The 27,553-nt window shown below is 39.3% G+C and overlaps 1 protein-coding gene across 4 annotated transcripts in view; it reads left to right on the forward strand.

Moving 5' to 3' along the window:
* The window catches only part of RARB (retinoic acid receptor beta), a 206,695-nt gene that overhangs the window by 127,289 nt on the left and 51,853 nt on the right, over positions 1–27,553 (forward strand). For all 4 annotated transcript variants that reach the window (XM_059846447.1, XM_059846456.1, XM_059846464.1 and 1 more), the window contains one exon: positions 12,571–12,719. In XM_059846447.1, coding sequence (XP_059702430.1) covers positions 12,571–12,719 — 149 coding nt within the window. The remainder of the gene's footprint in view (positions 1–12,570; positions 12,720–27,553) is intronic.

Below are 27,553 nucleotides of genomic sequence, written 5' to 3' on the forward strand. Positions count from 1 at the left end.
TGAATGTGCTTACAGATTATTTATTGAAAGCTCTAATTGTTCACTGGGGCCCTGCTTATCTCAGGAAACAATAGAAGCCAGTGATCAGGCAAACTGGTTTGCAAATGCCGGGGGTGCCGTGAAACAGCAGGGTCTCCCTGTTCCTGGGTGGTATGAGAGCTTTCCAAAATGTGCCCCTGTCCCACTGGGATTGTCTGGTCCCGGGGTAAGGTCACCAGAAGTGAGTTTTCTCAGAGAGCATCCCTTGAGCTCACAGGTTACATTTTTTTAAAAATTACTGTTTTTATTGGTTGTCATCTTTGGATGACAAACTTGTGTCTGGTGGGTAAAGTATGGGAAAAGAACTAAGAAGATTTTCCAAAATTTCTGACAAGTCCATGTAATGAAAAACAAAACAGGATCAGACCTTAGAATGGGAAGTAATAGAAAGCATATTGAACTTACTCTGTGGAAAGCTTGCCTAGTTTATATTACAGTTTGGGGCAACTCTGTGCAGCTGTGCAGTTGTGCAAATACAAAGAAATTAAAAGCAGTGATTTCTAACCAGCAACTCTCCACCGCTGATTTTACTAATTCCTTAAAATGGCTGTTCTGCCTTGTCACAGTGACTCAGTGAAATAGTAGTGCCACAGGTTGGAGGTTTTCTGGACCTTCAAGTGAAATGGGTAATCTTAGAGACAGTTTCACGGCTATCTACATTTTTTAATAGCCTTGGTGTATTGACAAAAATACTTTGCTGTGTCTTCAGATTCCTTTGGGTATTGGCAGAGGCACCAAAGCAGTCCTTCAGAAAGTTTGGGAAGATTGCATTGAATGAACTGTGACAACTGGAAAAGCATTTGTAAATATTAGCCTAATTTCTCAGAAAATAAAGGCCCAAATCTCTCAAACATGGCAGGAAAAGGGGCTTTTTTCCCCCTAAAAAAGGTATGTTTTATGAAACATAATTATATGTGTATTGTAGTAGTGAGTGTTCAGAATATAGACATTTTAAAATTATTAGAGCACAGTAACCAGAGGTCTTCTGGATTTTAACCTCATAGGGGAAAAGTAGCTTCACTTTTTCAGAGTATGTTTTGCCTTAAGTTTCTTGGGACATCAGCTACTAGGACTGAATGTTGCTTTTTCAGTTCTTCGGAAACAGAGTACTTTCCTTCTGTCATATTCTATATAAAGTATGGCTGACGTTTTTCCTGTTTGCAAGGCAGGCATATTGCAGTCAGTTTTGAGTAGCTTATCTGGGAAAAAAAGGAATCACTGCTGAAGGCAGGTATTGAATAAGAAAGACCAGGTGACCAGGAAATACTGTTAGCACATATGTGTTTTCCTGAAAAGTATGTGTGCATATTTTTTTCACTTCTGAGTGAGAATAGTAATGACAGACAACATACAGATAAAATTATGAGTATTCCTCATTCCAGCAGTTTAATAGGAAAATCTACTGCAGGTAGAGAATAGGAAAACAGAATATTGGGAAATAGGCTAGGCTCTTGTGAATGACTTATTTTATTGATCTTAGCTCTTCTAGGCAGATTGTGGAAGTGTGCTCTGAGCCACAATCAAGAGAACTGCTACCAGTTGGCTCTGGGACACTGCACTCCTTCCCAGATTTCAGCTTTTGCTCGACCTACTGTGAGCGGGGCAAATGGGTGTTTGCCATGTTAACTGCACTGATGGAAAATTATAAGTAAAAAAAGAAAAAAAACCAGATCAAAATATTTTATAAACTCAATGTCAAGGTACTGTGAATTACAAGGAAAGGAAATTTGTTAGTGTCTTAGTTTTCATGTTACCTTCCCCACTGTGTTACCATTTTTAGTCTGGCAGGTACTAACTCAATTCAAAAATACTGAAATTCCACTCAGGTGAGTATTACAGCTTGGTAAACTCTATATTTCATTTGCTCTCTCAAAAGATAGTGACAGAGTTCTTAAATATTTATAAACTGGAATTACTTTCATTAGCATCAGAAATGTTGGGGTGAGCTGCTCTTAGTACTGCCCTGTGCTAGTCTGGCAGGCTGAGGGGACGAAGGAGGACAGAGTATGTCCCTGTTTTGGTCTCAGATGTTGCAAATGTACGTGTGCTGTAGGATGTTAGAAAGGTCAAGTTTTGGTCTGACTGTCCTATTTGCAGATAAGCTCAAGTGATGAAAGCCATATTTTTCCTGTTATTGTGTCATGTCTAAATGGAAATAATAGATTGTTTTAATTATACCCCCACAGAGCAGCGACGTGGGTGCAATTAGGCTAGTGTAAGGAATAATCTTAACACTTGGAAAGTGAGCTACATGGATGGTAAACATACATGTACAAGCAAGGATAGCGCAGGGGTTCACTGCAGTGAGGCTGGGGTGTTGGAGATGTGTACTGGGATATCTGTGTGGTTTGAGAAGCTACCTTTGCTCCTCCCAGTCTACACACTGCCCTGTCCTCTTGCAGCAGGCTGCTGCTGAGCAGCAGCAGGAAACTCATGGCTCCATTTCGTGGCCTGAGCCTTGCCAGCTTCAGCAAATGGCCCTGGGTTGCAGGGGCATGGCTGGGAAGCTGGAAGTGTGCTCCTCCCCATTCTGCCAGAGTGTTGGTAACTTCTGGGAAAGGGCTGAAGAGTGGCTGCCTGAGGTGTGCTGGTTCAGCAGGTTTCATCCCAGCTTCGTTGTGCCATGAAACCTTACTTGATAAGGAATCATACCTCTGGGTGGCATAATGCCAAACAAAGGTCTGCAGCAAGGGCCTGAGAGTGAGATCCCGAGTAAGGAGATATAAAGCTTCACAATTGTCCACTGTCTTGTAAAAAAGGCCAGTGCCGTGTGATGGGGCTGTCAAAGAAAAATAAGGAATTAGACATCCTTTTCAAAGGAAATCAAAACTTAGAATTAGCAAAGCAATAAAAGCCTTCTAAAGTGAAAGCTGGAAACAATACATTTTTAATAAAATGGGCAGTTACTCTAATTGCTGAACCCCTACTGTTCAATTTCTTTTAGTGCCCTTATTCATTAAATTCAGCATACTTACACTTATTATTTACAGATGTATGCATTTTAACTTGTTTATAGAAACCATGCCTTGCAGAAAGCTGTGGATGGTATAATACTAATTTGTGTTTATTGCTGCCTATAATATGCAATTTTAAAAACAATTAAAGATAGCGGTGGAGCTCATCATTGGAGCCAACCTCCAACTGCCCATGAAAAGTAAAATATTAGCATCATGTGCTGCCTTAAAAGGTTATAGGCCATTTGTAGTGAGTTGATAACATACCCATTAATGAAGAATTTACCTGTTCTTAAGGATTTTAAGCTCAGCAGTCTAGTTTCTAGATAATGTTCTAATGTATCCCATTTAAACATATGTGATGGAGTTCATAATTGCCCTTGTAAATGGGTATAGAAAGAGGGTATATAAATCAATTAGTGATATCCAGCAGTGTGGCTGTAATACAAATTAATTGTAATGATAAGCATTTTAACTGCTACTCTACTAAGTTGAAGTAGTTTTGATCACTGAATTGGCTCTTGTTGAGTCACTCTATTAATTTGAAGATTTGAAAACACTTTGAGATCAAAATGTTCTGAACTAATGGTCCTAAAATTTGAGAAATGAAATGATATGTAAAATATTACACAGCAAGTCAGTTTTATGGCATTTCCAAAGAGAGCACAATAGTTTTATTTTGTCCATGTGGTACTGAACAACTGTGTAATAGTATTACATGATTAAAGATATTAAAACATTGCTTTTCTTGCTGGATTCAAGCCAAAGCAAAAAGCCATGATGAATAGTGGTATATGTTGAACATACAGAAAATAAAAAAAATTATTTGGCAGACATAGTAATACCAAAAACTAATACCAACTTAGATAGGAGGTGAGTTCTGAAGAAAAAAAATCATTCCTTTAGAATAATACTCTGAATTATTCTGTCTCAATGCTTGAAAAGACTTAAAAATAAAAATCCTCAAAACACTATAAAACATTTAATAACTTTAAATGGAGACTTTATGACTTACTAAAATATCTAGGTGTGCATAGAGATTATATCAACTATTTCATTGCCCTTGCAATTTTCATTTCTTACTGAGGATACGGGATCTGATTTTTCTCCCATGTATGTTTACAAGAGTCTTTTTTTGGAATTAGTGGAGTAGCAACACCATAAAACATAGCTGAATAAAAGGATCAGACCCCTTTTATTTTTAAGTGTTTCTTTCCTTACAGTGGGCTTTTTCTTAAAATTTTTGATCCTGTAGGGAAAGCACTGAATTTTTTACACCACATTTGTATCAATAGGCCACAGAAACAGGCTTATTTTTCATAAAGAATAAGGGGTCAGAGTTCTCACCTTCTCTACGTTTGTGTCTCTTCTTTGCCTATGCCACTGTATTCCCCATAAAGATCTGACCATAGGAATTCACAGGTAAAGCAGCCAGGGTGTGAATTGTAAGAAAATTTCATTTTCAAAGGAAAATCTAACTTCACGCAGCTTATGGCACAATTATGTATTTTTCTTAAGGAAGATCCTATTTTTCAGTTTTGCAGTAATGCAGAATTTTCACTCGAGACTGATGTGGTTTTGCATGGTAATGGACAGGCAGAAAATCACCGACCTGAAAAAACCACAGAGCTAGCATCTTTCGGATGTTTTTCTTCAGTTTTCCATACGATTTATTTTTTTCATTTAACATGTTTTCTTTTTCATTTCGAAGGTAGGCTCCTAATACAAAGTGATGAGCTGCTGCCCTGTAAACTCTGCCTGCCAAACCCTGCGGCCATGCTGTCTCTACTCTTACTTTCACCCTGGCTCACTCATGGTGTCTGCCTGGCCATTTATTTAGCGAAAGACGCTCCTGTTCTCAGTTACTAGCACGTCATTAGGTCTCGCTGTCTTGAGAGTAACACAGGTATAACCAGATGCAGTTCTTGGCCCTGATATAATTAATCCTGACAAGCTTTCTGCTTTCCACATTTGCTCAGGTGTAAATACATCTCTCTGGCTATATGGACACATAAACCCAAATGTAGAACTGCTCTGCTGACATAACTGTTAAAAAAAAAAAATCTGCCTGAAAAGCAGTATAATTTTCTTTGAAAAGGTGATGTTAGCTATACATACTACCTCAGGGTTTAGTGGAGCTGGTGCTTGAGAACCAGAAATTGCAAACCTATGGAGCAGCTGCAGCCCCCTCATTGTCCTTTACTGCTAACCGTAGTAAATATGTGTGTAGAGAATGTACTTGCAAAAAGTTGTGGCTCTGCTGGGAGAAGTATCAAAAGTGGTTGCGGTGACAGCTCCCCCTGTGTACCTGTGGAACACAGCAAAAAGATGCAGCAGTTTCAGACAAAGGTTTTTCTAGGATGTTTTCTTTCAGAAATACCTGATTGTATGTTGGTGATTTTCAGGTCATATGTACTTAATTTATAAGGCTGCTAGATTCAGACTTAACATCTTGGTGGTATGTGAGGCTTGGACAGTACAGGAGAGGATTCAGGATTTCTCTCAGGCAAGTCCGTTCCCTGCTAGGGCACTCCTGTGTAATTGTATATATGATGGTAGTCTTATAGAAAGCTGATTCTCAGCTGGCTGCGGAGATCAGAGAATAAAGGCAAGGTATCATCATCTCTCCTGAGTTCCCTGCTGGCAGCAGCAGTGGCTCTTGGAGGCAGGAGGCACCCAGCCCTGTCCTGTCTCACAGTGGGCAGGTGAGTGGGGTGCACATGCAGACTTGGGGGTGCTTCAAAGCCCCTGCAATAGAGGTGCCAAGCACAAACTTAACAGAATTCCCTGCTTTGTCATGTATCCCATATAAAACGTAGAGCGAGACATGTAAGGCTAAATTTTGAGGACACTGCTTAGTGCCATATACAGCTTAAAAAAAAATCCCAATTGAGTACTGCTTGCATTTTTCTAGGAATTTATGATGCAAGCAAATAAAGCTCTTTCACTGTCAGTGCTTCTGTTTCCTGTCTGTAAAGTAAGAATAGCTCTTCCCTTATCTCACTTAGGTGTTACAGAGGTAAAAATACGAACGCTCATGGATTATTCACGTACTGGAGTGGCAGGGACCATGCTGTAGATCAGATAAGCAGAAAAGAGAAGGATCTTTCACACTGCTAAATATGGTGGAAACAGAAGCAGTGCTGGTGCTGCTGTGTGGCCAGGGACAGCAGTGTCTGAGGAGAGTCATTCAGGGAATCTGTGCAGGAATGTCACTCCAGAAGATGTGCTGGCAGGTGGGGCTCCTGGAGTGCCTTATTAAATGCCTGCATAAAGTCAGGTGATCGAATTGCCATGTTTAACTAATGGATTGATAAAGACACCAAATTGTGTCATAACAGAAAGATATGTTACAAAAGAATCTCTACTCTTCAATGGTCAAATGATAGAGATTATTTGGGGGAATAATAAAATCTGTGAATAAGTTAGCTGCTAAATAACAGAAATTATATTATAAGAGTAGAACAGAAAAATAACCAGAAGACAGATGCTTCGAACAAAAAAATCTGGATAGCTCTGCTATGCTGGTAGTAGGATACTAAACTGTTTCTTGGCCCTGATCACCTGTTATGAATACAGGTTTCAAAGGGCTATACTGTTGTATGGCCAAGATCAGTATCCACTGACTCCACTGACTTATGTTACTTGACTCTGCTGGTTAACATTACAGATTTGCAACTGAAACTTGGCAATTTTGTTGATGAAAGGCATAAAGGAATATGATGCAGCTCTCTCTCTCCTAGTTCTTAACTGGGGAAGATGCAGCAAAGGAGTGTAAACACTTTTTTTTCTGTCAGTTGACAAATACAACTTGGTGTATACACAGCGAGGCATTTGTTGAATATAAAGCTTTTTTTTTTTTTTTCAAATCATACTTTAAATGTAGTCTGTGTTTTAACATTGAAATGCTTCAATAGTTAAAATGAAAGCGCTCTAAGGACCTGCTTTGCAAGTAATGTCTTCCCTCAAGGCTGTGGAGGCCTTTCAGGCTTCATTCTTTCAAATATCTTTTGACTTGGCAGGATCATGTTCATTACCATTATTTGAATTGGAGTATCACTGGAAAGTCCTGCAGTGCCAGTTACTGTACAGCACATTCTGAGGCCCTGCCCAAAATAGTGCACTGTCTAAATGCATGAGATGCAGAAGGGTGGGGGAAGAAAATACTGTCCTGATGGTATGTCTGGCTGCAGTGGAGCAATGGCTAAATTTGTACTTGGAACTTCATTAGGGTGAGGATATCAGAGCAGAGAGTGTGCTTCACTGCTTCTTGTACTCCGAGGCGAGGGCAGAGTTCAGCAGGACCCCTCTTCTCCCAGATGCTTTGGGACAGAAGCCAGCTGTCCCTATCGCTCTTTAGCTGACAAGAGTTGTAGCAGCAAAAGTACTTCAGCTTTAGAGAACTCCTGCCAACTCGGCTGCGCCTATCGGGACTTGCACCTTGTCTGAGATAGTTTTGGCAGCAGCAGCCTGTGCCCTTTGCATGGCCCTTAAAGTGCCCTGGGTCTGAGACCCTTTTTAGGTGACCTTGCATGCAGTTTTGTCCATTAGTCCAGTCCTTGCAGAGCGGGCTTCTGAGCTCTGTAACCTTTACCTCTTTCTAGTTCTGTTATTATTTTAATCATACTGTATGAATCCTGAGCAGCACATAGCGGAAACCTGTTAGATACTCTCTATTAGCTTTTAAAGTAACAGAAAAGGATTGGTTTTGATTGGGCACTCTCTAAAAGAAACAAGGTCATGGAGTTTCATCTTCTGATGTCCCTGTTGAAAGTAGAATGCCCCTTTTCAAACTAAATACAAGCCAGTAGACTTTAGAGGGTTTCTTTGGCTTTCTTCCATAATACCATCCTTTTTTTAAGGTCAGTCTGGTAGAGATGCATGACTTGATTAAAATTAATGCATCAAAAATTGTAACCAAGAATTAAAATAGAATAAATATATTTAACATCATAGCTTTAAGGCAGATGTGGGCAGATACAAAGACATAAATAAAAAAGAAACCCTCAAATGTGGAAAACAAAGTTTCTTAGGTACTTCTGAAAATCCTGGTAAAAATATCTCAATCTGCAGTTTTTGTAGGTTTTAATCCAGGTATGTTGTGTTCACTTGTAATAAAAAGCATTCCTTCTCGAACTTTGATGCATACCCAGCTCTATAAGGAAAGATTTTTGACTGTGGTGATTTGTTCTGTGTTGATTAACATTTGCACATGGCTTCCCCTGAGCCTTTTCCTTGGTCCTCCTGCCCTCAGCCCACTCCACCTCCGTGCATCCACCCCCGGGGGGAAAACAAGATCCAGCTCAGCAAGTGCCAGTACTGAAGCAGTAGCTCAACTTCTTTGCTTTGTGCTTTTATTCTTTGCAAGGGAGAAAATGGGAGTCTTCCCACAAGGGGAGACTTTGTTTTCCTCTTTCTGTTGTCTGTGATCCCCACCTGTTGTATATATGGTAAAAATATCTGGGACTTATAACCCAGCAACAGTACGCAGCTAGAGTCATGTGTGACCCGGTCAAACACACACTCGCTGGAGGGTCATGGCCAGGTTACTAAGTCAAGGCTGGCAAGTCTCCACGATAATGTTTTCTTTCTCTCTCACTCTTTTTTTTTTTCTTCTCCCCTTGTCTGTCTTCCAAACAAGAGTTTAAAAAAGACCCAAACCCTAATAACAATGCAAACTATTTAAGCATGACAAATTCAAAGAAGTTTTTTATTAAAAAAAAAATGGGGGGGCAGGCAAAGTCAATGATATTTTGGATTTAATTTTATAGTATAGTTTTATGTGGCACATGAAAGAGAGAAATTTGTATTGAAACAATTGAGACCCACTTTCCCAGTTCCTGGCTCTTTCCTGGAAGATGATTAAAAGCAGACTTTTTTTTCCAGACGAGACATAAAAATTAAATGATCTACAGTATATAGTTATTTTTTCAAATGTTTGGAGGCTTATAAATAACTTCTACAATGAAATGCACACATACAAGCAGCAGAGAATCTGGTTCTAATTACTTGTACTTTAGTTGAACTTTGGCGTTTCCTTTGACTTTCTGCCTAATGTATGTGAGCTGAGTGCCTTGCACTCCTGCAGTGAATTCACAAAAAAAAAAAAAAAGAAAAAAAAGAAAAGAAAAGAAAAGGCAAAAAAATCCAGACTCTTGTTGGTGCCAACAAAAATGAGGGTTAACAGAATGTTTTGACCAAATGCAACACTTTGCTATTCACCCTAATTAGCTGAAATTGCGGCTTCCCACCAGGGACCCTGAGCTCAGTATTCAAAATTCCCTTGAGGCTATCCAGGAAATGCCATTTGCTTTACAACTTCTTATTCTTTTAAAACTCAACTGTCCAAAGTGTGCATTAACATGCAAGCTTAATAATCTGAGCTTCTAGAACATGAAGCATTTTGCAGTGCCTGACTGCTTCTTGTTGGTCTCAAAATAAAATACCTTCTCCATCTGTCAACACGGTTTAGCTGGCAGTAAATTAGCTCTCAGAAAGCACACTGTGCTTTTAAAGATCTTATCTGCTACTTTATCTAACCTTTAGAAAAATTTCAGACATCTTAGGAATTGTGAAGTGACCGATTGTTTGAGAGTCCCTGTGTGCTTAAGCTGCATTCAGGTGTTGGGTGACAGCACCAGGCTCTTGTCTCAGGTGAGCAGGGATCCTGAAGTGTCACATCCCATAGGACAAGAAAGCAGGGCAAGGAAACAAGTTGCATTTTTTTAATTCTCTTTTTTTCCTCCTTGAATTCTTTCTAAAGTTCTAGGACTGCTTTAAAAATGCTTCTTCTGGAAAAGTCGACTATTCATCCACCATCCTTTCTTTTTTTCCTTTTTGCTTGTGTGGACATGCATAGAAAAAAGCAGCTTCTGCTGTCATGCATCCATTAGCTGTCAACATGTTGCAAAAATAACACTTTATACTTGCTGAGCGTGAGTTGCTACAGATACCTGCGCAGGACTTCTGCCCAGGGACTGCATACTTTTTTTCACATAAAGAATTACAAAAGCTAAATCCAAGGAAGAATAGTAAGTCAGAAACTGGAGTAAGAGTCAAGCATGGCTTGAACCCAGGTTCAAGCTTCTCCAGAAAACTGCACACCTTGCCTGTGGTCAAAAGTGAATGTGACCAAACTGTGTTTTATTATACAAAAATACAACATCAAGACCCCACCCCCCAAAAAAACCCCAAACAAACAACAACAACAAAACAAAAAAACCAAACAAAGACCAACCAACAACGAGAACAAAAAAAAAACCACCCCAAACTACCAACCAAAAAAACCAACCAAAAAACCAAACTCTCTAGACAGTTGTTCAGCTAATGCAAGTATTATTTTTAGTAGATTAAATCCATTTAGTGGCACATGTATATGGGAGTTTTAGGGAGGATCTTCTGATTTCTATTGGCTCTTTCCTTATCATATACCTTTTCAAATTGTCCTGAAAAATATTCTCTAGCAGTACCTTCAACACTTCACTTGCTGACTGTGTTGTGTATTTATGAACTGAGTTGGTTGCATAATCTCTTCTGGATATCACAAGCTCCTGTTTTTTTTACAGTACCTGACAGACCTCTCTGGTGTACAATACTGTTTGTGATTGGAACACATTGTTTAGGGTGAATTGATGAATAAACAGAAGTGTATCAGTATTATTCCTGAAAGGCTGCTTTCCCCATACTGAAATCACAGAAGGATTGCAGGAGAGCAGCTGTTTTATTGAATGACACAACCTTGTTTTCCCATGGAGATCCTAAAAACTGCCTTTTAGGTGGACCAGGAGAGTTGAATGAGCTAATACAAAACACATTGTCTGTTGGTACTGGAGTTTTAAAGCTAAAATTTTATCATTCCACAGACTCATTGGAAGCCACCATAATTCATGTACGAGCATGAAATAAGGCAAGGAATGTTTGAGGCTTCTCAAGGGCATTTGATGAATCTAACTTTAATTTAGAAGTACTAATAGATTATTGATTCAAGCAGGGTGGCTGTGCAGAGATCAATAACAGAGCACTCTCTATCTCTCTTAAATACCAAAAATTACTGTTGAAAAGAAATGATCATTCTCATATAAGTTTTCATTAAGAAAAAGCTTCATTAAAATTTTCTTGGTGCAGTAGGAACACATAGATGCTTGCCAAGTTCAGTTTATTTAATACTGAAAAAGATTACTGTAGTTCTGGACGCTGGCTTAATGTCACAATTTATGGAGCCATGTTATTTGACTTATTTTAGTTTTCTGTTTTTTCACAGCATCCTTATCGTTAGATATATAAATAAATTGCAAAGGTATTTCCTTGCTTAGATCAGAGCCTTTAATACTTTACTCTAGCATTTATTTTCTTCTCAAGAAGTGTTTGTCCTTGAAGTTGATACTAGCTTAACCCAAGGAAAAAAGGCAGAAAGGAGCCCTTCTCTCACGGGTAATCAGAGGTTGCCTCATGTGCTGTGATGCCCTCTGTGAATTCGGCAACACATGGGTTGACAATGAATCATGAGTTTAATACAAATGTATCATCGTCGTAATCTGAAAAATATCATGTACAGTAAATCTTGTCTAAGATTTTTCCATTGAGTAATATTCTTTAGGGCCTGCTGTTAGTGCTCTGGAGATTTAGCTCTGCTGATAGTGCCTAATATTTCTGGCTAGATCTGAGTTCACAGATCCTGTCATTCCTATATTTCTGTTGAAAAGTTAGAGGGATTTATCTGAGAAGCAGCAGACGGCTAGGTGAGACATGAAAACATATTGCACATCCACAATAAACGTGAGGAATGATGACAGCATATCACAGAAAACTAATGCAGATGTTTTGGAAAGATGTAGTTCACATGTCTTGTCTTGCATCGTAGAGCTTTCACGTCCTTTCCCTGAAAGAGGTTACTGGCTTTTCAACAGGCTCAAAACAAATGACCATCTAGAAATATTAAGGCAATAAAGGGATGTGGGGGTCATAATATATAAGTAGCTTTTTCTCAGCGAGGTTTCCTGATATGCAGGTCCTAAGGTAGGTAAGGAGGTGTTGCTGGGTTGTGCTAGTTTTACAGATTAAAAAAAAAAAAAGAACAACTTGTTTAGGTAATTTTCACTTCAGATCTCTCTCTCTTTTCACACTCTTTACATATATCCTGATATGTGCTGCTATCCTGCTAGTTCAGAATTGCATACTGACCTAGAAAAAGGCAAGATATTAAAAAACTCTCGCAAGATTTGGTACCAATTGCAGTTTCCCTTTAAAGGCTGATATCCAACCTGCACACGTGGATGCTATACAATTCAATAGGCTAAAACCAGAACATGAGCTCAAAGTTGTCCTTTTTGGGAGCCTGGTGAGATTCATGCCCTACACCTAAATTATTGGGTACTTAAAATGCAGTTTTGAGGCTGTAGGATGTAGTCCCGCCATTATTTGCTTTGCTTAGCTCCCTTTAAATTTTACTGGGAAAGACAAGTTAATATTTGTTATGGAAAGAAAGGTATGGGCCAGTTCGATACTTACAATATGGTTATATATAGTAATTTATTCAAAATAATTATGAATCATTCAATTTTTTGTTTTTCTTTTGTAGCAGTTGAAACTCAGAGCACCAGTTCTGAGGAACTTGTTCCGAGCCCTCCTTCACCACTTCCACCCCCTCGTGTTTACAAGCCCTGTTTTGTTTGTCAAGACAAGTCATCCGGATATCACTATGGTGTCAGTGCTTGTGAGGGATGTAAGGTGAGTGCCATCATCTCCCTTTCCTTTTATAGGGCTGCATTTCGTCTTAGGAGAAGGATAAAGCAACCCAGTTTGGTGTGACTTGATTGTCTTCAAAGACAGCTGTAACTTTCTTGCATGAATTGGTTCTGATTCATGACTAAAGACAATTACCATCATTCTTGGAATTAATTCCCTTCATAACTTCTGCCAAATATGTCTTTCAGGGACTTCCTTAACTATTGACTCGCATGAGAATGTGGTCATAGATGTAGACATGATCAAAGAATAAATGGAAAACATTTTGAGACTCTTCATTGTACATCTGTAGGTCAGATATTCCCTGAGATCTCACATGGCCCTTGGCTGCTCTTGGCCTTTTTCTGTGTACTTCTACCTCTCTGTACTCAGGGGGTGGAATTTGGGAACAGGATCTGATCATCTGGAAATTTTTGGTGTAGTCTCTAGCTATGTAACTAATCTCAAATCAATCTGGGAATTTGAGGATTAGCAGGTTTGTATTTGTAAAATTTAATCTGTCAGACTTCACCGCTGGTTTATCTGCCACTTGCCTTCCTCTGCTGTGATTGTCAGAGCATGAATTGATGGCTGTCCATAGGATGCAATAATAAAGCACACCACTCAAAAGTAGAATATTCCTGAAGAGAAGACACCTAGCAGAGAACAAATGTTACCTACACCTTGTTTGTATGGCAGTTATTGGAGGTGTGCATACAGTGTGCACTTCCATGCATGCAAGGAAGAAGGTAGGGTGAAAAATTGGAAAGAATGATATCATAGGGCAGATGCTCTCACAGATAAATTTTTTTAGCATACCCTACTGCAATGATCTTTCTTAACAGTTAAAGAAAAGACCTATGATTTTCATCCTTTAGCTCAAAATAGATGTGTAGTGTTTAGTACGGTACTAATGCATGCTGAAAATGTGACAGGTGCTATAGCCATATAAATAAAGTTCTTAGAATAAATTAACAAAAAAATTTTGCTGGTTTATTTTTGTGAAATGATATATTTTTCAGATAGTGTGCAGTTAGCCATTTTTACTTTATCCTTTAAACCTTCAACTTCTTCCATTCTAGTGGCCTTTAAAATAGTCCTGAGTTGGTCATTAGACAAAATACTAAAGGATTGAAATCTGATTTCCCCCCTAATTATAACTGTAGAGACTGAATTAGTGAAAATAACTTCTTAATCTCACCTCAGTTTTAGAAGTGCTTTCTGGTAGTGAGGTTTTTCTTGGATGTCCTGTCTGTATTTTTTTCTTTTAGATACCACAAAACTATCAAAATTTAACTGTTTGTTAAGAATAACTATGGAAAGAATGTGCTGCAGCTGATTTCCTTAAGTAGGAAATCTCATCATACTCAGATGCTAATATGCAAATGCTGGTAGTGTAACTTGCTCACCCACGTTACCTCTAAGAACAGACATAATTGCAGACTGTGGCAGGAAGGTTACATGTCCCTAAGAGTTCATTCTTTTTGAAAAATATCCAAAAATACACTGTAGGACTTTTACTGGCCTACTGCAAAGCATTTTCATAAATAATTAAAGCAAGATCTCACTTGTCAAAATACATGAGGAAATCCATCTTGTAATGTGTTAGCCATTACTCAACAAGAACAGAAATATTATCTTCACTTATTTGCTGATTTGCAAGATGGGGTAATTCAGCACTTAACGATAGCTGATGTGAAAAGAAGAAGAAAAAAAGATTAGTTACACAAAGCCTGTCAGTCTATGAGAAATAACAAGATTCCAAAGTAGTAACTTGGCTGCTTGAGACTGGTAATATTTGGGTTTGTTCATGTTAGCTCTGCAACATGTTGGACTAAGGTTTTATGAAATCTCTTCCATGGATTGAACCAAATTCCTTAGTGAATTCTAGAAAATGGCAAGAACATGATGTGGCTGCTGAATCAAACACAGGTCCCTTTGGTGGACAATCAGGTGTTACATTAGCTGTTGAAAGTTGTCTGAGCTGGATGTCAGCAGAGAGCAGAAAGCAGACTGCAACACCAGAGGCCACCTCAGAAACCTGTGTTGCCAGTTTCCACTCTTTCTCTGAAAAATGTTATCCTTTTCTCTTGAATCCTTTTTGACTGTTTGGTTTATTTTTCTTTTCCTTCATCTTTACACTTGCTTTCATACTGTCATCAGCTGTTGGTCCGGTACCTCAAGAAAACTACCACCCTGAACTTCTGATTTGAACAGGCTTCTGCCTGTTCTCAAGTCTGCTTTCCCCCTCTGTTCTCAATATCAGTTCTTCATGCATCTCTTTTCTTTATAGCTTTCTTCATACAAAAATTAGCCAGTTGCTTTGCAAATTTCAGTAAGCACTGAGAACTGAGCACTGCTGCTTGAGGAAGCCTTCTTTCAGTGGTTCTCTGCCTTTCAGTTGATTAACCTAAGTTTATTGGAGAGCCTGTGTTTCACTGAAGGCTTCTGCTTGGTATGGAGATGCAGCTTCATGCTGATTCTCTGGTAAATCAAGGGAGCAATAATAACAAGGAAGAATTCATGTTACGGCCTTTTGTGCAGTTAGGAAACTCAGATTCATTACCCCTTTGAAGACACATTTCCATGCAATTTCAAAGAGCTGTTTTCTTCAGGATTTGTCACTGAAGCTGACCGGCATATTCAGAAGCTGTTGAGATGGGGAGAGGCAATCTCATTCCATAAGAAGCTAGACTAGAATATCAACCAATCCCTTTCTTTCTCTTTTCATCTGACTGTGTTGCAATCTTCTCCTTTTTCACTCCTATTTCCCCTTCTTCTTTCTTCATCAAATTTGCAATCAGCATTCTGTGATGTTAAATCTTAAATTCACTCATTTTTTCTCCTGCATTTGCACCTTCCTCTGTTCTTAGGTCCTTTTCTTAAGTCTTTTTCTTTTTTTCCTTTCTGACTCATTTACCTTTCACTTTGAACTCCTGGCAGCCTTGTTTCCCAAGGGAAACACAAATGGAAAACTCTGCTCACATCATATTTACCTAATTAGGACCCTGATCTTTTGTTTCTCTGTGCTGGCTTTCCATTGGTTTTCTTCTAGTTTTCTCTCTGTTTCCTTCTCTTTTGCTTTCTCCTTTGAGCTCCAGTGAAGCGGCTGCCACAGTGATCATTATTAGTCATCATCTAATGCAAGGAACAGTTTTCTATCCACCAGGTTTTGGGTTGATGGCTGCATTTGATTCATCAGGCTTTCTTTTTCCTGTCTTTCAGGGCTCTTTCCTTGCTGACTTTTCAATATCTCTTTAAATGGCTCTTTATCCACTTCCTGATGCCATTCCCCAAGGTTCAGTTCTTTGGTTTTCTATTTAGAAAAGCCTTGTTTACTGACCTCTTTTTGTGGTAGACCAATGGGGGATGTCATGGCAATATTCTGCTTATAACAGGTGTATTTTTAATTGAGACCTTCCAGCCAGGAGCCCTTGGAGAGCTGTGGATGGTGACTATGACCTTGTGATGTTCAATTTGGGAAACACTGTGCTGTAAATTTTATCTTCCCTCAGCTACCACCAACCCTTGGATTATTTCCAAAGTACTCCTCTCTCTGACTGCTCCCCTCCCATCTTTCCCTGGTGTGTCATCTTGGTCACCTCTCTGCTACCTTGGACACAGAGTTCATGAAGACAGAACTTTCCACCCTCTCTTTGTGTCATCACCAACTATAATGTCAATTCTTTCAGACATCCTGCCATGATGACATAATTTCTGATCTGTAGTATTCTATTTTACCCGATCTGTTGTCATTTTTCCTCCTGAATCTGAGAATCTGGCTTTCAGCTGTCTTAATTGTCAAACCATTGCTGTGGTCTTCTCACATGGGATTGGTGCCTTCCCCTGTCCTTCCTTCCTCTTTTCCCACTCACTGTCATCCTTGGTTCTTATTTTTCCAGGTAACTCAGAACAATCTCCTAACCTCCTTTGCCAAATACTTTAGTGACCTTGCTGTCTTATTCATTACTGGAGTCTTCAGTACTGTGCTGTAGTAGAAAGACTGTTCTGTGGCTTGTGTTGATATATTAATCATTTAAGGTTTTTAGAGTATGGAGTATTTCATAAAAGGCACTTGTCAACCACAGTGAGAATTTCAAAGTGGTTAAAAAAAATCCCAAAAACATGCTTCTGTGTTTGTTTCTGGGTTTTACACCAAACACAGAAGTGTGTGTGCCTCATACCTGGTGATAGGCTTTCTGTATCTGTTTGAGTTTCAAAATCAAACTGATCTTCACAGTGTACTTGTATTTTGTAAGAAAAATTCCATAGACATTCCATCTTTTTATGTGTAAAAGAGTACATTGACAATATTCAGCTTATTTACAACTTTTCCATTTTGTAAACTGCATTGCATCTCAGAGGTGGGTTTTGCAATCTACTTATGTTGTTTCATGACCTCAGTTACAGACTTCTGAGATTTTCCTCTTCCCGCCCCCCCGACCCCCCTCCCCAGTCTCTGGGTGTTGCTAGACAGCACGCAAACAAATTCCATTGAAAATAAGCAATTTGGATTTATCCAGCTGGTGCAAGTGGTTATAGGGCTGACTCTCACCAAGTGCTCAGCTCTTTGGTCCTGACTTCAGTCGTCGTAGCCGGGTTTGCAGAAAGTAGTGGGAGCAGTGGGCTGAGAGTAGTGGGCTGGATTCCCCACACAATGCCATCATTGTGTGAGTGAGGAGGAGAAGCTGGTGTTCTGGCAGCTTCAGCTGTCTCTGAAAGCCTTGTCTCTTTTTCTGGGCATTTAAAAGACTGCATTCCTCTGCTGACAGTCCTGCCCGGATTACTGGCTTGACTTTGGTGGGCAGCAAAGATGCCTAGAGCAGTTTCATGGAAGAAGACAGCTCAGCATATAAGAGGGTAGGTTTACGGTCCAGCAGTTTTGTCTGAATGATGAAGATGCCTCTCTGCCTGTTATTGATGCTAACAGACAAAAATGTAGATAAATCTGCTTCAATACTGAGTGATCCCAAGTTGGCCTTTATCATAAAATAAGGATAGCTTTCCTTTCATCAGAGTTTTCATATAGAATCACATCTAATGTGGGATCATTAAATTAAAAGGGTAGCCACATTTAATACATTTTCAAGGGTCTTCAGCTCTGAAAATATGTCTGTTTTTTTGACATATTCCTTACTCAAATATGTATTTTTATTATGGAAAAGTCTTGAAGCAATATGAAAAAATAGGCTTTGATATAAACCTTGACATTCAGGTCTGTAATTTTGTAGGACTGACTCCCCAAGAAAAGGCAAAACACACACAAGGGAAAAAAAAAAGAGAAAATAAAACCCTTTTTACTTCATTCAAATTTGTTGTTAAGCTTAAGATATTAAACTTAGGAGAAAAGCTGTCATTTTGTTATAGTTTTAACTTAATCACTTACAGATGCAGTGCAAGGCAGTCCCACCACTCAACTTGAGGCCCAAAATTACTTGCCTAAGGCTGGGCTTTCTGCAGTCTATTAAGAGAGAGAGAAGCTCTTCTGATTGCTTATTCAAAGCATCTAAACTAGATCTGCTCTGGGTCACCCTGTAGAACAGCCTGTCCCCATGAGCCTTTGGGTTAGGTGCCCAAGCACAACTGAGTTAATGTTCTCTAGTATGAAGTTCCCTATGATTATGTCCCTCTGGATGCTGAGAGGCTTGGGGTTTCCCTGTTGCAGGCCATGAATCCTTGATCAGCATTGGTACAACAACTGGTCTACAAAATGCTACAGAGAGAGAGAGAGAGAGAGAAAGGAACTGCCTTTCATTTTATTTGTTTGTTTGAAATTTGATGGCAAGAATGTTATTTCCACCCTCAATGATATCATGATTCTATGATATTATGCTTTGGTCTGCGAGAAATGTTGCTGAGAAAACCTAAAATATTTTATGGATTGTTATAAAAAAGTTCCCTCTATGGAACAGTGTCCTTTGGGACAGATGCATTTTCATTTTAATAATGTCTCTTACATCATGTGAGAACAGATTTGCATTTTCTTAGGCAGTTCTGGGATTGTGGAGGGATCATAAGCAGCAGTTCTTTTTGATAACACCACTCTTGCACATGTTAGCTTCTAGCTATAATATAATTATATTTAAGCCTATATTTATGCCTCTTTACGGGGAATTAAGGATCCAGACACAGAATTTTCTCAGCTATTTAGCAGTGAAAAATAAAAGCACACTTCATAAAGCTAGCTAACTAACATTCCATGTATTTGTTTGGTTTTGTTTTCTTGGCATGTTTTAATCACCTACAACTGAAAGAGAAAATAGGAAACGTAAACTTGAAAATATGTGCACGGTATGATTTGTGTTGGGGAAAGAAGTAACATTGTTTGCAGCAATGCAATGGGAAAAGCTTCTGTTGGTTCAAAGAAAAATATAGATCAGCTTGAATGATCAAGCTGTATTTGTCTCCATTTAGGCTGTGTTAGCGACAGTGCCAGCAGTAGAGATGCGTGCTGTCATCCACGCACAGCTATGAAAAATTCCTCAAATCACAGAAAATTGCTCCTAGTTTCAGTTAAATCAACAATACTTTTTAGAAGGTGAAAAATATATTTTGAAATGCATTTCTGCATACTATTAATATAATCTGATCTTAAACTGTAAGCACTTTGTAGCATAGCAACATTCCAAGCCATTCATTTGCAGAAAGCAGTGCGATATGCAGAAAGACACTAAATGAGTTGCAACTGCTTTAAATGTAGTACTGAAACCCTGGAAATTTTATTCATTTTGTGCTATCAGGGGAGACCTGAATTTTTTAATGCCATCCTTGAAATTTTAGCTTTTCAGATAACAAACCCAGGAAGGTCAGGTGCCCCGTGAAAAAGGTGGTATCTATTTCAGTAAATTCTTAATTCTTTTTTGTTTTGTTTTTGTTTCTTTGTTTGGAAGATAAAACTTCTGACAGATTCTGAATTCATTTTAAAAGATGGGAAGCATGTATTAGTTAGAAGCACTCTGAGAGCAAGATGAAATATGTGGGATCGGGAACAAAAAAATTTTTTTGCCAGGTTTATTAAAATTTCTGTCTGGGTTTTGTGAATGCCATAAATGAAGAAATAAAATTACTTCCTTACCACAACAGGTAGCAAAAATGTAAATTGTGTTGTGTGCCAAATATGCTTTCCAGTGTTTTGCACCCAGGTTGTGGGTTATAGCTCAGCTGCTCCCCTGTGCTGGGCTTCTGGGAGCAGAGATGGACAAAGAGCAGCAGTGTTGCCATGAGGGTACAGCACCTACATCCACAGCTACCTCTTACCCTGCCCCTTGTCATAAACCAGGGGTTCATCTTAAACTGTGAGAATAGTTGTTTTTTTACTAATTACTGTAATTTTTTCTAGCAACCATGCTGATGCTATAAAAGCACAGAGATTACCCCAAAATGACTTTCTAACTGTGCTAACCCTGCTGCTCCACTTATTTGTGAGCATAAGGGCTAATGTCCTGTGGAAAGAGGAACTGGAAAGTACTCACTCTCCTATTTTCCATGAACTGTCACATAACAATGTATAATTGTTTGGCTTAAATCTTGCGCTCCATTCTCTCATAAACTTCCTGATACCATCATTAAAGGCTTTCTCAAAAAAGAACAGCAATATCTGACTCTTGATCTCTGGTCTGTTGATGACCAGCCACGTTTTGGGGCACAGATTTTGCCATGATGTGTACCTGGAAGGTTTCTGGTAGCAAGTGGTGTTCCTCCTGCAGGCAGTCATCTCCTGTGGACAGTTTGGGTACAACTGTCCCATTTTAGAGGTCAGAAGGAGATATGGACTTTCCCATTGTATGCCAGCAAGCCATAGTGCCCATGACTGTTCGCAAGAGCATTGCCCAATATAAATGTAGCCTTCATGCCTGCTGACCTTGCAAATCTTTTCAGAGTCTTTGGGCACTAACTAGTCCATAACAATTATGGGGTTTTTTTGTTGTTGTTATTAATAAACTAAAATTGTTAAGTCTTCCTCTTTTGGCAGTGTCCATGCCTTTCCCTGTTTTGGAATATTCACTGTAAAAATAAGAAACTTCAAATTTATATGTGTATGTACATGTTGTTGCTGGAATTGAATCATCATTTCTCTCACCACAATGGATAGTAAAGAGTCCTTGTGGATGTAGTTGTCACATTTCCATCCAGCTTTCACCTGCCCATAGCTGATATGGCTTATTAGCAAATGGCTGAGAGAGCTCAGGCTCACACTGGATCAGTAATGTGTGTGGTTTACAACACCTTCAGCAGAATTAAGTACACTATATCCACGTGTAAAAGTGCTGTCTATGCAAATCATACCGTGACATAAGACCAGAGATGCCAGGAGCAGGTAGGCTGCAATTCAGGCTAGCACACTTGCCTGCTGAGAAGTCCCCTGCTTTGCATGCAGGGAATGTGGAGTGTGTTTTTATTTTCCTGTCACTAGGTTCTAATGGGTTTTACTTTTTCAATTTTCTTCACTAGAAAGAGGGAAAAACCTTTTATTTTGTTCTCATCTTGTCAATCAATTTCATACCTCTCTATTAGTTTAAGGACCACATGTGGCCTTTAATTATAGCTGCAGAGTACAGGCTGTTCTGTGCACACTCCACAAATTGTACAAGTGTAGGAAAAAATGCAGCTTTCCACAACATTTAACACAATATTTTGTAATATGATCTTTAAAAGTATTGTTTACAGATGTAATCCAGCAAATAAGAAAATAGGGATATCAGCACAAACATCTCAGAAATTAAATACTGTGAGATCTTCTGATAACAGTACTAGCCTATTTTTTTAATACTATGCGATACTTATGCAATTACAAATGTATAAAATTACAATGAACTAGCTTTCATTTTCTAACTCTGGAACTTAAAAAAAAATTCTGGTTAATGAGAAGTTGATAGAGAATGATATACAATTGGTTAGTTGAATGTAGATTTCGGATAGCTTGCTGCACCCCATAAGAAAGTGCACTGTTTTTCCTGTTGGAAAAAAGTATAGAATAGCTTGCCAAGAGTAGTTCTGGCTAAGTGTGATTTTGGTGCTGGTGAGATGGTTGAGATCACTGCTGTTCTTGCTTTAGGCATCTTTTCAAATTGTAGTTTGATTTTTTCATAGCAAGTACTTTAAGACTTTATGACTGGCACATCTTAGAGAAGTAAATCCAAAATTAAGGGGTTTCATAATGGTAGAAAATGGAATAAATCATTATCTATTTCTGTTCACACTTATTTATTAAACAGATATTCAGGTGCTCTTTGTTTGCTACAATTTCGGAATACTTTGCATTATACACCTATCTATATTTTCTGGTTGTTGTGAACCATCACCCAGTTTGTAAATGGTCAGCTTCCAATTTTCAGAAATACTTTGGCCTTGGAAAGTAGCCTTCCATTGCCATCTGCACTTGCTGACTGACCTGATAATGAAAACAGAGGTTCTTTCTAATACTGAATGAAGTGTTCCTTTGAGAAAATTTCCTAGAGGGGTATTTGCTTTAGATTCTTCTGGAAGTGGAGAGCAATTGAATTTGCACCATGGATCCCAGAGCTGGTCTTCAGATTGGTGGAGCTGGTCTTTGTCTGTGCTGTAGCAGAAAAGACAACTGGATGTAATTTTCCAAGATTCAGTATTTCCAATGAAGTCAGCTTTAGAGATTCTTTATCCAATTTGTTTATAATATACATTCTTCTTTTTCTTCACCCTGTAAAACAAAACAAATGCCTTGCTAAAAAAACTTTCACTTTTGAGTACCTATTCAAAAGAGCAGAAAATTACAAAATTGAGGTTATAGCCTATTTTTCTTTCTTTGTATCTAGATTGTACTGTAGTCTTGAGATATGGGTACCTTGTCTCCTGAGAATCATGTAAATTATATACATCTTGTATCCTTCTTCCTTATTATTCTTATTAACTGTCCACAGGCTTGGAGCCCTGTCCACTTGTAATAAATATATATGCAAATTCATTCCTACTATTTCAGAGGAACTTCCCGTATACAGGGGACACCTCTAGGTGTGACACCTGTGCATCTCAGTACTCCTGTTATGAAAACTTGTAGTGTTAAAGAAGTCATGCACCCAATTCTGCAATTGGTACTTTTGGTATATTGGCATGGAAACTGTTAAAGTGGTGTGCTGCTGCAGCTGGTTTGCCAAATATTCAGAATCCCTACTCATAAATTGTTCTTCCTTTTGATAATAAGCAGGAGCCCCCACAATTTCCACAGCTCAACTCAGGAGACAGCTGAGAAGTAGAAAAACATTTTTGTATGTAAAGTCTCTTATGATTTCATGCGGCCATGCTTAAAATTTTTCATTTAATATATTTCAGTGGGAAAAGTTACCATGCAATAAAAAGCGGATCATAATACAGTATTTTAGAGGGGAAAAGTATATTATTTCTGGATCCCCTGTCTAGAATAATGGGTGCATAAATTATAAGGTGAGACACAGTTACAAGTAGTGCCAAAAATGTAGATTTGGTTGGCTGTAAATGCAGTCAGTGATTTCACTCCAGCTATTCAGCTGCCGGAGGGGAGAGCCAGCAGCCCCCAGCCAGTGCACATGAGCAGGGTCTGCCATTGCCTGGTGTCAGGCAAACTGATCAAATGCTTATGAAGCAAGTTTGTTCTCATTTTAGAGTCTCTTTAAAAGCGACAATTTAATGGGACCCATTACTGTCAGCTGTGGCCAGTTCCGTCTCCCTCCTCCCAGGCGCTTAACAGGGAGAGCAGAGATTTATAGTTGTGGTGTAACCACTCCAATGGGCTACTGTTCACTCCTCCTGCAAGTCCTCGCTGGCTGCTCTCCAGATGAATCTTCCAAACAGGAGAGAGGTCTTCCCTGTCTCTGGAGTGCTTGCCTTGCTTGGAGCCCTGTGCACCTGTGATAAATATATATGCAAATTATTAGGTCCTCACTTCAGTGTGTGCTGTGATCCTTACATGTTTTCTGCTGGTCCAAAAGAGTGGCAGTTCTCCAGATTTAGCAATATTTAAGCAGAGCATATAAGAGAGAGAGCTCTGCAACCCATCATTTTTTTAATGAATGAGCACAACCTTTTTTTTTTTTTTTTTTAATCAGAGGATCAAGGCATTTCAGAGATGCTCCTGCAAATGATCTTGCGCAGTCCACATTTGTTGATACTAATGCACAAATGCACAGTGGTCGTTACATGTACAGAAACAAAAATGAAAACTACATATTTTTATTTAAAAGAAAGAAAAGGGAGTGTTAGATGAACAGAAGAGATGTAAGCACAGCATCCAGGAACCAAATGGATGAACTAACTAAAACAATCTTTCATCTCACCCTAAATCCATGTGATTTTCGTAAACTGAAAGAATGATCATCTTGTGATTCTGTGAGCTCTGTGCTTGAATCTGGCCATTGATTGAAGTCTGGCGGGGAGGGAGAAAACAGGAAAACATCTTGCTAAGATTTTCCTGTGTTAGATTAATCAGCTCCACTTCATTCACTCATCTCTGAAAGGTCATGTTTTCTCATCATCAAAGTTGCCCAGTCTGAAACTTCTCCCTTGATTCCCTACAGCTTGGCTGAATGATCCACTGGGCAAGGCAGATTCAGCAGTGCCTTTGTCCTGCGATGCTTTTTCAGCATCTTACTGTGATTTGTGTTGGGGTTTGCAACAAGATGCATCTCTCTGATTAGTGTTACCCTGAAAGTCTTTATTTCTTGGAGGAACTAGTCAGTTGATACCTCTGTCTCTGTTTCTGCAGTTGCTAATCCCTTGCACTGGCACAGACTGCATTTCACCCACCTTTCTCAGCCTGCTTCCCCATGTTGTCCAGACCGTTTTGACTGTGGGTGCTCTGACTGCGTATGGAAACTGGGCAGGGGGATATGGCCACTATCTCACTCTTAAAAATGGTGGGTTTTCCAAGCTGGTCCAGCTCCAACTCATCCCTCTGCTGTCGCCTTTCGTAATGAGTTTCAGCTGCAGTGTGGAAAGGTAATTTTCCTTGACTACTGCCAGTACTAGAGAGCCAGACTTGCATATTTCTGGGTGTTTACTTGAACTCTGTTTTCTAGTCTCCAGGCATCCAAGTTTCACTAAACTCTAGGCTTTAGAGGATTTTAGTGCATAGTTTGATATTAGCAGAGTTTCTTCGTTGCCGAACACAGGGGAATGAGAGTGCAGGATAAAGTAGTAAGAACAAGATATTACTTGCCAGATTTCAAGAGATCTGGTGCAACATATTTGTTTAGATGTCAACTGTCAAAACTAAGAGCAAAAAAAATTACAGGGAGATAGTGAACGTGTGTGGATGAGTCATTCAGATAGATGCCTGAAAACTGTACCAGGAAGCATAATGCTCAAGACATCTGGTTTATTTTGGCATGTTTATGTCCATGTTATTTCATCTGAGTATTTTTAAGTTGCTTTCTGCATTATTTTCATACGTCACTTCATCCCTCCTCAGAAACTGCTGCTGATCGGGCGTGTTTTAAAACTCCTCCCAGGTTAGACAAAGAGAATAGAAACATGATGGGTGTTGAAGGTAAGCAGGGGCCAGCTCTTTGCCAGCACCCACAGGCACCCACCCAGCCAGCCAGGCTCAGGCTTGGCTGCTGCACTGGCTCCAGGTCAGCTGGGGCGAGAGCAGGGAACAGCTGGCTGTGCAGGCAAACTGTGCAGATCTCTGCTAGCGTGAGGGGAATTGCTCCTCAGCCAGCTTGCAGGCATATATAAATATTTGTGGCATAGTTTGCATTATTATTTCAGCTGAGCTCTAAACATTTGGTTGCTGATAGCAGGAAAGAAACTAGTGCTGCTATAAATTTCAGATGGTGCAGAAGTGCAGGGATTTTTGTATTGGCTGACAATTAAATCAAGTCCCTGTGCCTCTTTTATAAATAACTCTGCTGCCAAATATGTGCGGGAACTCTGCAAGCCTTTATGGGGAAGGCTGGGAGGGGAAAAGGAGGAGGACACAAAGCCTGCCTGTGCTGGGAATTTCCTTGGAGCACACACACACACACACACACACACACACACACCCCCCCACCCACACACACCTTCCTTCTCCTGTGTAGGGTTGTGTTTGAGCTTGCCCTTTCTTCTTCACGTTTCCATCTCTGCCAAGCAGCTAAATGGAGAGGTTAATTTGAGAGACTGCTGCAAGTACTTGCAGCATGGTAATTGCATAGCTAACATGAGTCTTTTCCTTGTCCTGCCTGCTGCAGGAATCTGCATGTCACTGCAGGGGCATAGCTTGGTGGAGATTTTTTGTTTGTTTTTACTAGGAGGTCCACTACTTTGTTAGAGTAGCTGTTGTTTAATGTCTTACCATTGTAGCTCTGTGCAAAAAAAACAAAACAACAACCTTTGTGTGTCCTAGTAAAATTGTGACATTGTCCATGGAAGATGGTGCCCCCGCTCCAGCCATCTGAAAACCCAGTGGATAAAAAGAAAGACACAAATTATGATTGTAAACCAAAATCAGTCATACAATTGAGGGATAACAATTTGAGAAGTCTTCTGTGATACTGTGCTTCCATGCAGGAGGGCAGCTACATAAATGGTTTGGAAAAGTGTCATTCTTTACGAAGAAATACTGCGCTTAATTAATTCTTGCTCCTGGGAGGTCAACCTGGGGCACTCATTATTGTCTTAATTGGTGGTATAAATCCTGAGGCACTGGAGGGGAAGAGAGGAAAAAAAACGATGAGCAGTTAGCAACATACAGCCTTTTGGATAAGTGCTAGCCAGTTGTACAACCATCCTAGTGACATTTTATGGTTTTATTGGGTTATAGGTCTGATCCTTCACAAATTAGGTTAAAGGGAATTGATTTGCATAAACAAAAATATAAAACAACAGCAAAATGCAATAATTCATTCTTGAGTTCTCCATTAAACTGTGTGAAATAACTCAGAAAAGCACTTCTTTGATCTCCTGTTATTTGTATTAAATTATATTCATTACTCTTCCCATCTGGAGTTTCATAGCAGGCCAAAAATCATCCTACAGACACGACTGAAAGGAAGTTAACTGTAACTTTTTAATTATATGCATTCCTTCTCCTTTTTTTCCTTAATTTGAAAAAAGCAGATGGAAGCGCATACCAGCGCCTTCCTCTCCGTTTAAATCACTGAAGTGGAGAAGCAGAAAATCTCAGCCGTTCTTTCCCCTCACATATTGTTTCAAGGTGATGACTGTTCTGTCTGGAGACTTTGACATGTTTGCTAAAAAGGTCAGGAGTTCAGTGAAAATCGAAATTGTGGAAAAATACATGCGTAGTCCTAGGGATGCCGTGATACCCTCGCTGGAAGAATCTGGTTGTTGCAGATTTGCACTTGATGGAATACATCTCCCCTGTTTTGTTGGGAGCTACCTCTCTGCCAGCTGGCCAGCAGAAGTGTTTCAAACTCCCCAGGAAAAAAACAAAAGTAGTCAATGTTTAGATGGTTTATAGAATGTTTTTCACATTAAACCAAGGTTTGTGGAATCAGAATATGTTTTGGCAAGGGGCGCAATATAAAATGGCAGTTTTTTCCAGCCTCCCCAGGGGCTAATGGCTAATTGGCATTACTAGCTCCATGAACAGTTTTCTTCAAGCTCTGTCATCAGAATTTTTTTGTTTGTTTTTTTTTTGTTTTTGTTTTGTTTTGTTTTGTTTTTTGTTTTTTGTCCAGTGACGTCCATAAGACCTTTTACACCTTAGAAACTATTAGGATTTATCAGACATGGCTTGCTCTGTCTTTGCTGTAGTTTTTGTAGGTTTTTTGTAGTTGCAACAAGTATCCCCTCTTTGGTAGCTTAGAGAAGAGCGACATGTTCCTCATCTGCTCATCCATGTCCTTTGGGCCCTATTCTCTTTTTAAGAAATGAGAAAACCC

Source organism: Haemorhous mexicanus, chromosome 1 (assembly GCF_027477595.1).
Source record: "Haemorhous mexicanus isolate bHaeMex1 chromosome 1, bHaeMex1.pri, whole genome shotgun sequence".
In the NCBI taxonomy this organism is placed as follows: domain Eukaryota; kingdom Metazoa; phylum Chordata; class Aves; order Passeriformes; family Fringillidae; genus Haemorhous; species Haemorhous mexicanus.